Genomic DNA, 13988 nt, shown 5'->3' with positions numbered 1-13988 from the left:
TACACACAAACACAAAATACTTAGAAAAAGTTATGACCAATATTAACGGTAACTGTATTTAAGAATTTAATAATCCCAAACGTACGTCCTTTTTTCGGAAGATAACAAATATTGCAATTTGCGCGTGACGTCGTAAAGTGTTTGTTTTTGTAAAACATGGCTATTGTTCCCAAATGTCGCACATATCACACGGAATGCTTCGTTTATTTGAGAATTATACACTATGATAATGATGTCGCGCTATTAAGGTTCCATTATTATGAAACAAAGCGTGAAACAAACCCGATAACTGCATGTTACAAAATAAGGTACACGTAAAATAACTGTAAATAATGATCCATATAGATTAAGAAACTCTATACAAGCGTCGACTTACGACTTCAGTGTACAGTTGTAAGTGTAATGACATATTTACCGAATAGTTGGCTACTTAAAGGGTCTTGTTTACAGATTTCGTAATTTTGACAAATATCATTATATGAATGACTAAAAAAGCTTAAATAATTGGAATCGTTTAAGATAACTATAATAACAAGGAAAAGGGGGAATAAAAATGTATGTCCAGGGGTTCAAACCAGAGATATCTTGAAGCAAAAGTTAACAGTCTACCACTTCATTGAGTAGGTTTTTTATAATAGGATGGTGGTTTTAACGTTAATTCGGTTGCACACGCTTATGCCAAATAATCGATGAAAAGCGTTAAACGCGCTTTATTACTTTTTCCGATTTCGATTGGTGATTTTCGATAAACTAGCATATGCTTATAAGATTTTATGGTTTGAATATAAAGCATACATTATTGTTTGAACCTTTGACATTTTGTGGATTCCGGAGATAGTCGAGGTTTCACGAAAGGTTTTAAACCTTCCAAATAAAAACACATGATTGTCTTTCAGACCAAGTTCAACCTGATCAACTTTTAAAACTGACACCTGTTGACATAAAGGTGTCCCATACGCCAAGCCCCATTCTGGACCTGTCTCTAATAGAAAACATCCCTGGCTTCGGAAATATAGACTGGGGTTCGAAGCTCGAAACGATCCCTGGCCTCGGAATAATCGACTGGAGTGGATAAACACATGATCTGATATTAATATGAGCATCGTCCTTGTAAAACAGGGATAAACCCTTTGCATGCTGGGAAATTTGTCGTCTGCTAAAATGTCGTCTGCTGAATTTGTAAAAATAAGCATTTTCTTCATTTTTTTCAAAGAATACTATCAGAATAGCAAACAGTTTGGATCCAGATGAGACGCCACGTTCTGTGGCGTCTCATCTGGATCCAAACTGTTTGCAAAGGCCTTTCAAATTCGGTTCCCGCACTGAAAGGATTAAAGGGGCGGTCAACCCGATTGCTATATATCAGGAAAAAAAGAAAATACCGTATTTTTTTACAATTATTTGTTTGTATTGGTTAACATATCACGACTGGTAAATTACATTACTTGAAAAATTGTGTTAAGTGTTCATGTTTTCAGTATATTCGGTAATACAATTTTACCAGGTAATTTTTAGCGTTCTGTTGTTGTCGTTTTATTTTGTGAAATTGCTTATATAACGTATAAAAAATACAATGGTCATTGTATGAGCATGAATGACCGAGTGGTCTAAATGGGAAACTTTTTACTCCAGGACTTCAGGGGTCAGTGGTTCGAGCCCTGTTCAGGGCTACTTTTTTCTCTTTTTTTTCCATTTTATTCTTGATTTTATACTGTACATTTTTAGATCCAATGTTTAAATGTATCAATATAAAGCATTTTATGTCGGTATTTTAGAACTTTTCTTTTTTCGTCAATCTGGTTGACTGCCCCTTTAATGAATGTTCCTATACTGGATTTTCACTAAGGAGAGACTTCTTTCAAACAAACAAAAAGCGAAAAGTGTTGCCCCTTACGAAATTTTAATCACTCGCATTCATATGTATATTCATGTCCGGTTCAGGTATAGTTTCTTTCTTTATATCGTAGTGTTCGTAACTATGCAAAAGACTGACTCTGATATCGTGTTTTCGTGACATGTAAGCACTGAACACTTGTTGATGTTGTTTTTTTTTCTGATTCCCATACAAATTAAAAATACCTTTTAACTATTTAACCTATATGCAAAGTGTGTAAAAATAGTATACGATACATTTTGTCTGTAATATAGTTTAAATCAAAACAGCAAAGTAACGTTTAATATGTGTGTTAATTTTGCTTTTACCCAAGTTTTGTTTTATATGACGCAAGTTTAAAGTGAGTTAGTGTGGTCCTTTCATATCAGTTGTTTTCAAAATAAACGGATGCTTATAACTTACAATAAACGCTACTGACAATCTCTATTATATGCGAACATCTTAAGAGAATCTCAACACAAGCTATAAATTTCTATACTAAATAGATACCTAACATTAATTAATTCATTTACTAAACATAAAATAAAATAAAAACAGTTAATAAAAAGCTGCAACTAATTGAATAATTTTACATCGATTAAAACAATAATAAATGCGAAAATAACAAAAAGATAAGAAAAGCTACTGTATTTAATAATGTGGATAAATATACAACTGTAGATGTAAATAGAAAACGACCACACACTCACAGCTAAATCTTAATCCGTGAGACTGTGAAATATAAGGCTTAAAATAACGATCTGTAATTTGTTTTTGCAGTCGTTGTTTTTAAGATTGATGCTTTTGATATTTTTAGTTTAAACCTGTGTTTGACACATTATACGTAAACATATTCATCTTGTTTAATGTTTTACAAGACTGCATACTTAATACCGATGAATTGTTTACTATTTGCGGGATTGATAATGTGCGATTTATTTCATTTGTTGTTACAAAATGCTGGCACATAAACAGATTTATAAAAAAAAGTAAATATATGTATTCGTTATACTTTATTTGTATTGTCAATTTTATTTATCATCATTATTATTATTATTATTATTATTATTATTATTATTATTGTTATTGTTATTGTTATTATTATTATTATTATTATTATTATTATTATTATTATTATTATACAAATTTGTGTTATCGGCATATAGGTAAAAATATGTGTGAGTATAATAAAATAAAGAATGTGTTCTACATGTATGTTACAATCGTGGAAAAGTATGCGCACATTTTTATAGACCAGTGTTATGTTTCCATAGCGACCATAATGGAAAACAATTTGCTTTCCCCATTTTACTGAACGATTATCGAAGATTAGCCCATATTGGCACAACATTTGCGACAGGTGTGCGAAAATTGCAGACAACTACAAAATGAGTGCTAAACATGTTGCTATGTGTATAAAAACGGGTCCAACGCACTGACAAATCATTCTGGAATAAAATGCAACAAACTAACGTTACTAAGGAATGACTTCATTGTTATCGTATTCATGTAAAGGATTGCTAAAGGAACACGGAAACAAAGGGTGCTTTTGGGATAGAAACCTGTAGCATTTTGGAGGCTGAACAGAAACAGAAAGCATTGTCGGATGAATGGAAATAGGATAAATGATAAGCTAAAAAATAAATTTTAAATGCAAATGACATGTGAGCGAGCAAGTCCGAAAACGTTTTGCATATTTTAAACGTTCAGTAATTCGCTTTTGGCCTACAAAAGTGGTTTGTTTCCATTTACATCTCAAACAGGTGTGTATGTACATTTTTTAGCTTGACTTTTTTTTTACAACAGACGAGCTAATTCCATATTTATTCGGGATTAGCTATGACATGCATCAATCGTCGAAATCAGTATTCAGCAGTCTGTTAAATTTAAGTTTTGTTAATTTTCACTTCAGGTAGATTTCTTATAAAAATCAGTATATCGTACAAATTAGATTATATTAGCCTTGTTCTTCGAAAACTGGGCTTAATGGATGTGCGTAAAGTGTCATGTTAGATTAGCCTGTGCCCAGACTAATCAGGGACGACAATTTCTGCTGTTATGTAATTTTTCTCATTAGGAACTCGCTTTTAAAAAAAATCCAGCCTATACAGAAGCTGTCATCCCTGATTAGCCTGCGCGGACTGCACAGTCTAATCTGGGACGACACTTTGCGCACATGCATTAAGCCCAGTTTGCCCAGAACGAGGTCCATATAGTAAGTATAGTATTGCGGAAATTGGGTGCTTTTTAAGAATTAATGACAGATAAATATTGAGGAACAAGGTCAATTTAGACAGCATTATCGTGTCAAATGTGCACGTCAATGGAAGGACAACGGAACGGAGCCAATGAACGTTGATGAAAATAATTTGAAAGTATCTACTGGTTTCTATTTTCGTCTTGCGTGTATTTATTTCATGCCATGCGAGCGAAATTAGGGGCAAGTGGGTTATTTTCCATGGTCGACATATTTTCATCACTACATGGTATTTATAATCTTAACGAATGTACCAAAATTATTTAGTATTTCGTCGCAAAGCCGGCTTCATGAACTGAGCAGAACTTGTAGGCACAGTTCTAACTCCAGCTAAAGCGCTGAACAGCAATACTGACTTTAATCGTTATTTAGATATTATCTTTTAATGTTTGATACTATACACACCACCAACTTAAAGTCAAGAAACCTTTTTAAGATTAACAAATTAGCGTGATTATCATCATAACATCATCATCGTCATCATCATAACCAAATTAATTATCATAACCTTAACAATCGCACTCAATTCATCTTCATTTTCACCATCGTCATCAACGTCGTCATCGTTATAATTTTTGAAACAACACTCGTTATCGCAATGATCACAAACCGATTATTTTCAGTATAATTATACAATGGTCATGCTAGTTTTTTTTTTAATATGCGTTAGCTAGCCAATAGATGAACGGGTTGCCTTGTCGCATTAGCACAACAGTTCTCAATAAACGTTCCAATCTCCACGCTGAGTTGTCGTTCTATGCTCCCAGAAAAAATCTCTGCCATCACAAGAAAATCTTACCAGATTTGGTAGAATTACACTTTTTTTTGTTCAAGTATTATATATGAAAAGTAGAATCATTTTATTTAATATTTTGAAAATAGTGTATAAGTTTTGGTTCAGAAAAAAATTAATTGCCTAAATAAAAAAAGTTGAAAAGTCCGGCTGCCATAACGCGGTTAGTAACAACTTCAGGTATTTGATCCAACTATTCTGGTCCCAGTCAAAACCCTGCCCGAAAGTTTTAAACGTTGTTGCAACTCACTGCACTAAAGCATTTGCCCATTTTTTTAGGTGACGCGTACACATTAATTATACTTGGATTGTTAACTTTTGCTTTTTAATTAACATAAGAGATAGTTTATTGATACAGATCGGTGCATAATACATTTTATTTTATGCTTTCCGGTGGTTTATAGAGAAATATCAGTGAATTAAAACTGATAATTTCACTGTTTCAAACAGTAAAAATTAACAGTGAAAATTATCGATAATTTTCACTATTTACTGTGAAATGAAGTAATGTTTTGACGAAATTACGTCATTATCCCAGCGAAATTATTTAGTTAAACTCTTTAACAATATATATTAACTGTGAACAAAAGCATACAATAACAAAAATATTATTTTTTATGATCACTCGTGAATAAAAATCGATAATCCACCGAATCCAACAAATATCCTCTATGTAATAAATCATAATATATCTGATAATTTGTAAACATAATATCAAACCAATAATACAAAACGCTTAGTCCAAATGTATGCAAAATGTACAGTCAAATTATATAAGGCGCACTGTCCCGATAGACTGCACAGCGTAGACTTCAAATATCTTGCTAATCGTACCAGGGCCGTACCCAGAAAATGTTGACTGGGGGGGCCCAAACGGGGAGGGTGCGGGAGGGGCAACCCCCCCCCCCCCCCGAATAGATTTTTTTATTAGGCACTGTTCAAGGTGAATTTTAATGCATATAGAAACATATGTTGTGTTATAATTTTATGGATATATAACAAGTAAATCAGCACCTTTCTGAAGTCTAAAGCTTTAACCATTACGGGCCGTCCATAAAGTTTGTTACGCTCCAGGTAGGGGGAGGGTGAGTAAGAAAGTGACAGTTTGTGACATGGGGAGGGGAGTCAGGCCATGTGTGATTTCACACATTTATTAAAAAAAATGTATAATTTATTTATTATTTCTTTAGTAGAATTTAAAAATAATTTTCAAAAAATTGTGAAACATTTGAATTAGTTTTATGTCAAAATAAGACGAATTGCGTATCTCCTGATTCTGTTGTTCGAATGTTCAATAGGCAACTTGGCTGGGCCGGCTTATTGAATAGGCACAACCTCCACACAGATTTCAATGACGAAATAATTGGACTGTTCCATTTTTAGTTAGTAAAGGGTTGAAAGAAAATCTAAATTATAATTTCGTTTTTATTAGAGGTTAACACGTGGATAAATATTCATACTGCTCATCGTAACAATCCTACAGTTATAAAAGCCTGTAATGTGAAATGTCTTTTACCGGTAAGTGAAATTTTAATACGGTTAAATAGTGAATTGAGTTTTAGATTAAAATTAAATTAAGTATTAATTAAAAAAAAAAATGTTCGAAAGTGTGAGTTTGTGACGTACTTTAGGGAAGGGGGCTCCAATATTTTGTAACAGTTTGTGACATGTCGAGGTAAAAATGGTAAAAAAAAGCGTGACATGCTTTATCAACGACCTCTTGGTGTGAAATTCACACACATGTTTAAAGCTTTAGATTTCAGAAATGTATTACACTTTATAAAGAAGTTAAAGCATCCTTCTGAAACTAAAAAACCTTTATTATGAAATTTAACATAAAGTATGACTGCGGAGGTGGTTTGATTTCAAAGAGAAAATACTACTATAGTTGTATGTCAGAAACTACCATATAACCTACTAGTATTTTCTCTTTGAAATCAAACCTCCTCTATATAAATTTTCAAAGTTAATTCATTATAAAATGTTTATCATCTACAAGACAGATTTCACAGAAATGTTTAATAAGCTATGACTCTAGAGGAGGTTTGAATTCAAAAGAGAAAACACTATTATCGTTCAGACCTACGACCTTCTGTATCAGTTTCATCCATTCGCTGTTTCTCTTTCCTTGTCCAATCAAAAGACGTGTTACACCCACCATCAAAAGATGAAGCATTGAGCACAATGGGTAATTGACAGATCGGGGATGTTTCTACAAGGTGATAAGAAAACAATGCCTAGGGGCTTATCTCCACTGGCGAGTAAATTAGCGCTAATCCCCTTGTGTATCAGGGGCAATAAAACACATCTGCACATTTGTATTGCAGGGAAGTGTACTTTGGGCCATTTCATGTGAGAAAATTTGCAGTAGGCCCTTTATTAAAAAATCATAACTCGACAGCCAGCTGGGGGGGCCCGGGCCCCTGGGCCCAGTGCCTGGGTACGGGCCTGCGTACGGTCCTCAAATATCGCATATCATATGATCCTAATATATTGCAAAACTACAGACCTTCTATATTGCAGAGCGTACTGTCCCGATATATTACAAAGCGTACGTAAACAGATGTACCGGTATTGCTAATCGTACGGTTCACATATACTGCAAGCGTACGACCCCCATATATTGCAAAGCATTTACAAGTTTACATTCACACCTGTTGTTATAGTTTCATTTTGGTCTTTAATTAACGCACGTATCTTATTTTTATCCGTCGTTATCAAACAAAAATGAGTGTATGGTGTTAATATTAGCCAATTTGTCATAACTTCAGGATGAATTAAAAATAGAATTAGACCTTTACATAAATATTTGTAATACATTTATGTATAAAGTACATATTGACGGCTATAAGAGCTCGACAACATTAGCCCGGCACTTGTGAACTCCATTAAAGGAGTAACATAACATAAATTATACGTTTTTGGTTGTTTCCTATATTTCCAATCGGTTTCGATCGTGTAATTTATCCCGTTTCTGTAATTAGATTCGGGCTTGTAACCTTGATCCAAAAACCAGCACAGAATGTGTCAGGAAATGTATGAGAATCTGCTGATAACGTATTTTACCTTACCTGAAGCACATTATAATTACGACAGGTATGTTTTAAACCTACATATGACTTCCAATCATTTATATAAAACAATAAAGTACTATCCATTAAATGTTTGCGCAATAAATATACCTTTGCAAAGAAAACTGATTTTCTTCTTGAACGGCCCCGAACGGTCTGGCCGAAATAAATCTTAGGTGTTTCAATGACTAAAAGATTGGCTGATTTTTCTAAACTTTTTTATAAAAAATACAAATGCCGCTATATTACTGGTTCAATCTTTAAAGTGCAGTTCCAAAGAAATGAAGGTTCCTAACTAATCTCAAAATTGAAACCTTGAAATTCTTAAATGCACCAAAACGCGTTTAATGTGTCGAATATCATCAGGCTGAAGATCTTACGTGTTGCATCATATCCAATTTCATTATTTTAAACAATTTTGATGAACCCTGCATCTTGGGTCCATTTACGATTTAGTGTGACTTAAATAAGGCAATACATTATTAATTAATATCGAATCACCACTTTTTGTAAATCAGAATAAAAACAAAGCAGATCATTACAGGAAAATTTTAAAACGTCTCGTCGGGAGGAGAACACCGCGGCCTAAATGATTCTAACCTGCTACGCGAGGCAACAATAGTTACTGCGACCGAACAATTTAGCGCTGAAATCGGGCGATTTCGTTGTTGCCGTATTTTACACCCTTCATTTTGTGACAGGTGCGCGCGCACAATAACAATCGGATACGAAAATGTAACACGAATTACTCAAATTCAATGTAAATTAATAAAGTTATTGGTAAGTTCGCTATCTCATCTTTTACTTTTTGCATCGAACTAAGTATAAACTTACTTCTGTTAATGGTGCAAACTCAATCTTTGATAATAATCGTGATCAAAAGTGGACTACATTTCGGATAGCTAAATCGGATAATGTAATAACTAATGCAATTATTCATTCATTATTCATTAAATTGTGATCAGGTCATCATTCTATAGACACAATTTACCAATGTATAATTAAATTAAGAATTAACAATTGAGCAAACAAAATCGCTGCATCACATATGGCTTGACCCCACCCCCTTGTCACAAACTGTCACACTTCCTTCAGGGCTTTTCTTCCTTCTTTGAGACTGGCCGTGGATGGACATTTTGACATGGACAATTCACGGACAGGGACAATTCACTCTAATACGGTCGTGCAGGGACTGCCCTACGGGCGACTAGAGCGATTATTATGCTCTGACGCCCGTGATATCGCCCTACGGGCCCAGAAAAGCGAAGATCAAGTGGCCCGAGATTTTTTAGTTAACAAGACCGGAAAAGCGAAAATCAAGCCGCCCGATTATTATTGCCAAATGCGTGCTGCCGCCCGCAGGCGATTATGCAAGTTTATTGTTTGTTGTTTATCTAACAGTTACACAATATACCCCCCCGCATGGATCGTTAATTCACCGTGACAAAGCAGTCTCTTAATATTGGTTGCTGTAACAACACACTCGTGCCTCTTCGCGTGTGCCGTGAGTTGTCTAATGATAACGTGATAATTGATTGACCATCCGATAATTGCAGGTTTTTTCGCGGACTGCACGGTTAAAGAAAGTCGGCAAAAATAATTAAAGAAAAACAAAATTGATCAAAGGTCTATTAATTACGTAGATCCACTATTAAGTCCAGCAAGTTTTGTCAGTTTGTTAATCCACCGATAATTACAAGTATTAAACACCCGTCTTATATAAACTGGAATCACAGTTAATTTTTTATACTAACAAGTCATAATACTACACATAGACATTGAGAAAACACATTTCCTCGATTATATATAAATTATCCGAGTAGAATTATTTAAATTGCTACGTCATGACCATCGACATCAGGGCTGGAAACTAACGTTTTACAATTGGTTGACCACACGGGCAACCATCTTTTCTATTTTGGTTGCCCAGCTAAAGACTAACGAGCCCAGTACAATGTACATGTAGTGTCATTTGTATCAAATACTTTCTTTAAATAAAAGATAACTGAACAAAATTGCTTACATTACACACTTTCTGTGTATAATGTCTTAATATGAGTCTGAGTTGAATAATTTCCTTGGCCTTGATGAATAAATATTATTAAAATTATTAATCAACAGTCGCCAATTTTATTAAATGTTTAATTGTACTTGAATGTTTCAAGCTTGAAAAAGCTAGTTGCCCGGCTGGACTACCAACATTTGAAATTAAGTTGCCCAGGCTAAAATCTACTTGCCCCGGGCTCACGGGCAACCACTTATTTCCATCCCTGGACATTGTAAATGGCAGACGTATTGTAACATTCAACCCGCGTTCAATTCAAAGCTGGCGATTCAAATTACAAGTAATTGCAATTAAATAATGGAGAAAGCATTAACTGGATTTAACAAACATTTGATAAGGTTTGTTAAACCAGATAACAACAAGGACAATTTGGATTATTAAAGTTAAACAGGTAAGGCATTCTTAAGTGTACATATTTCGGACATGTATAGTAGTTATAGTATTCGGATAAACAGTAATATATGTTCTATGCATTACGATTGTGTTTTGTTTCAAAAGCTATCATAGGGATGATGGTAATATAATGACCATAAATGTGATGAAAAGATGCTACCGGTACATATCTTAAATGTGTTAAATGACTTAAATGTGTCATGATGAAGTAGATTTCAATAAGAATTTATTGTTTAAAAAAAACAAAAACAGTATAATGATAGAAATAATAAATGTTGTGAAATGAACATGTTTTGTTTTTGATATTGTTCGCACAAACGTAACCCTGATTTTCCAAACTTCTCCCTGTTTCGGAAAAAAGGAGAAGTCACTTCTCCCTATTTTTAATGTCTAGGGTAGTCCCTGTGATTTTTTTACAAAAAAACAGACATTTTGTGCTCAAAACTGTCAAAAACGGACATTTCACAATTTAAAATTAAGTTTCGTTAAACCGTTTTTTTATTTCGATTTCGCAATTTTTGTTTACTAATCGTTTAAATGATGTCATTGTTTCAATCAATTACAAACGTGAATCGATCAACCTCACCATTATCCAAACAAAATAGCATCGCGCAACTCGCGGTACTATACAAAAAAGATTTAAAAAAAACACCAAATAATCCTTATTTATTGAAATTCTGGATAACCATAAAAAAGACGAAGCTTCTACAAAAGGGCAAGTGTTTTTACAATGCACAATTAAAACGGACATGGATTAAGTTATGAGGAAAGTAATCTGATTTTTTTATGCAAATGAAAGCATTGGTAACCGAGAGCAAGACTTGTTATTCTATATCTTATCCGTTTGCAATTATTGTAAATATTGGTTCAAATGAAGTATAACTGTGATCCATTCACATGAACATGTTTAACAGTTTCAGTATTATAATGTTCTGGGAACGATATATTTTAGTTAAGATACCAACTATTTCTGAAATCAAAAGTAGTTCTTTCATGCGTTGTACTATATTTCAGATATGTTAAATTCGGACATCTAAATATAGTGATATTTATGTGTTGATTTGTTGTTGATAGTTTGTAAAAATATGTTTTGTGTTATTTCAGACAACAAGAATAAATGGTTGCAATTATCCTGTGCCTTTTAGTCAAGAAATAGATGTAAAAATGTTCATTTAATTGGACCTAGAAATCAACCACCAAAGATAACAGAAAACCTTTTAACAAAAGGTGTTGTTTTAGAATTTGTGAAATTTGATAATAAACAGAAGTTGATTTATAACATGTCCAAATGACCAAATGTAACTGTTTAACAATTTGAATTAAGATGCTTGATTTCTGATTTTTTATTCATTTTTCCTTTCAGATGATGTACATTTGTGTGATTCTAGGTTTCAATAAATAATTCAGATACATTTATGCAGTCACTTATAGGGGAATGGTGGCGGGGCCCGTCCAAAGGGGAAAAAATGCGTCATTTTTTAGGAAAAGGGGAAAATTAAAAATTCACTCTTTTATATGTAATGATATTTATTATTTGAATACACATGTTTGTATGAATATAATATTCACAGTAGAATGTCTCTGTCCTTTTTCTGAAATATATATATCATTGATTTTTTCAACATTAGTTTCAGACAGTTTTGCCTTCATGCACAGTCTCAGTTTTCTTTGCCATTTTGAGTCGAATTGAGTTTTTTTTAAATCGATTAAATGGCAAATTTGAGCATTTTTTTATCAATAAAATGAACCAAATTGGAATGTTTTTATCAACAAATATTGACAAATATAGATACATCAGGCCTTTTCCTGGCCATTTTGGGAGAAAAATGCAATTCATGTGAAAAGTCCACTGATTTGGAAAAAACTAATCTAATATAATATAACACTTTATAATAATTAAAAATCATATAAATTATAGTTATATACTTTGTTAGTTATATATGAAATAAATTTGAGATATATTTGTCATGATTATGAAACAGTTCTTTCTAAAAAAAAATAATTATTGTTTATTTATTTGAACTTCTGGAGGAGATTTTTTTTACAAAATTGGGGAAAAATATATACTCTTTTTTGAGGGGAATGGGGCCGAATATTGGCCCAGAAATTGCCATAAAAAATACTGGCAGGATACTGTTACATTATTGTTAACAAATATTATATTATGTTGGTTATCTGGTTTATCAAGTGAAAAAAGTTATTTATATAAAAATAAAGCTTATTAAGACTTATGAAGGTTCTTGTTGTTATTTATGTATTAAGTAACATACTTATAAAAGTAATAAAAAAATACAGTCAATGCCATCATTCATTAATGTAGTAAGGTTCTTTAAATGATTGCTCTTATTAATAAAGTCGGAATAACCAGCGGTTTTCACACCGCGATAAAGTTGCACAACTTTTTTGGGGCCAGTAAAACCCCTGAATATAATATTCATACAAGGAATATATGATTTTATTACATTATTTAAGGACATTTTCATAATATTTAAGAGTTAAACATGCTTTTGTTATACTTATGCATTGATTTCTGAATTTCACAATTTGTACAAGTTTGCGATTCGTTTTTCACAATTTTCAGTATTTCGCGACTCATGTTTTCACAATTTTGAAAAGTTTGCGACTCATTTTTCACAAAATGAGGGGGCTAGGGCCGCTTCACAAAATCAGCAAAAAAAGCCCTGTCCTTACACACCCATCTTCTCCTGGAGCTGATATACTTAATGGACGGCCCCTCAACATTTCTAATACAATTTAATTATAAAGGCTTGGTTTTGTTGAGTCATGGGTCATTTTTAAGTCTTGGCTATAGAGAATGTGTGAAATCACTTGATAAAATGTTCGCTGATCATAATGCAGTTCGTTCCAGTTAAAAGTTTAACATAGTCACCATTGTTTTTCTGATAAAAAATTAATACCATCAGGTAAATAAATTTATACAATATTTGTGATGTAACATCTTTACAAAAATTACCCACAACTCAAAAGGGGTATAGTATACATCCGATATTTTCCGCAGTAAATACATAGGAACAAAAAACAACAAATCAAACATGAATAAGATAGATCGGAAATACCATCAAAAGCAACAATACGTTAAGTTTTTATCATTTAAAATTATTGGAGTTTAAATCACAAAAATAAATAAATATCAGTTCACATTTATTTCCAAGCACTATAGAGCTTTTTTGCCTAAAAAATCAATAAAGCTTTCAGAATTGTTTGAGTCTGATCAAAACAATAATCAAAATAAATTAGTGGTGTGCAATCCCCAGAGAATTTTAACAATATTTATAATGTTGGACCCAAGAACTAGCAAGCAGACTACACACACACAACAGTAAATAAGTTGCATATGACATTTTTCTAAGATGGATTTTATAAGAATTGGGCTTCAAAGTATTTTTCTATCCTTTTTGTAAATAACTAAGAATCAACTGGCAGCGAGACGATGTTTTATTTCAGATTTAACAAGTAGGCATCACAGGTTTGTTTGTTAACAAAAGCCAGGGGGCATAAACAAAATACTTCGGGAA

General features: G+C 32.9%; 2 protein-coding genes across 3 annotated transcripts in view; both read left to right on the top strand.

Moving 5' to 3' along the window:
* The window catches only part of LOC127855158 (uncharacterized), a 112766-nt gene extending 109891 nt beyond the window's left edge, over positions 1 to 2875 (top strand). For both annotated transcript variants that reach the window (XM_052390563.1, XM_052390562.1), the window contains one exon: positions 897 to 2875. In XM_052390563.1, coding sequence (XP_052246523.1) covers positions 897 to 1075 — 179 coding nt within the window. In that variant the 3' untranslated portion in view covers positions 1076 to 2875. The remainder of the gene's footprint in view (positions 1 to 896) is intronic.
* A 5813-nt stretch (positions 2876 to 8688) lies between these two features.
* Positions 8689 to 13988, top strand: part of LOC127855875 (uncharacterized) — a 51407-nt gene continuing 46107 nt past the window's right edge. Inside the window, exon 1 of the mRNA XM_052391768.1 lies at positions 8689 to 8774. The gene's annotated coding sequence lies outside the window, so the exon portion shown is untranslated. The remainder of the gene's footprint in view (positions 8775 to 13988) is intronic.

Source organism: Dreissena polymorpha, chromosome 13 (assembly GCF_020536995.1).
Source record: "Dreissena polymorpha isolate Duluth1 chromosome 13, UMN_Dpol_1.0, whole genome shotgun sequence".
Classification (NCBI taxonomy): Eukaryota; Metazoa; Mollusca; class Bivalvia; order Myida; family Dreissenidae; genus Dreissena; species Dreissena polymorpha.
The sequence above is the reverse complement of the archived record's forward strand: the minus strand, read 5'-3'. Positions and strand labels throughout refer to the sequence as shown.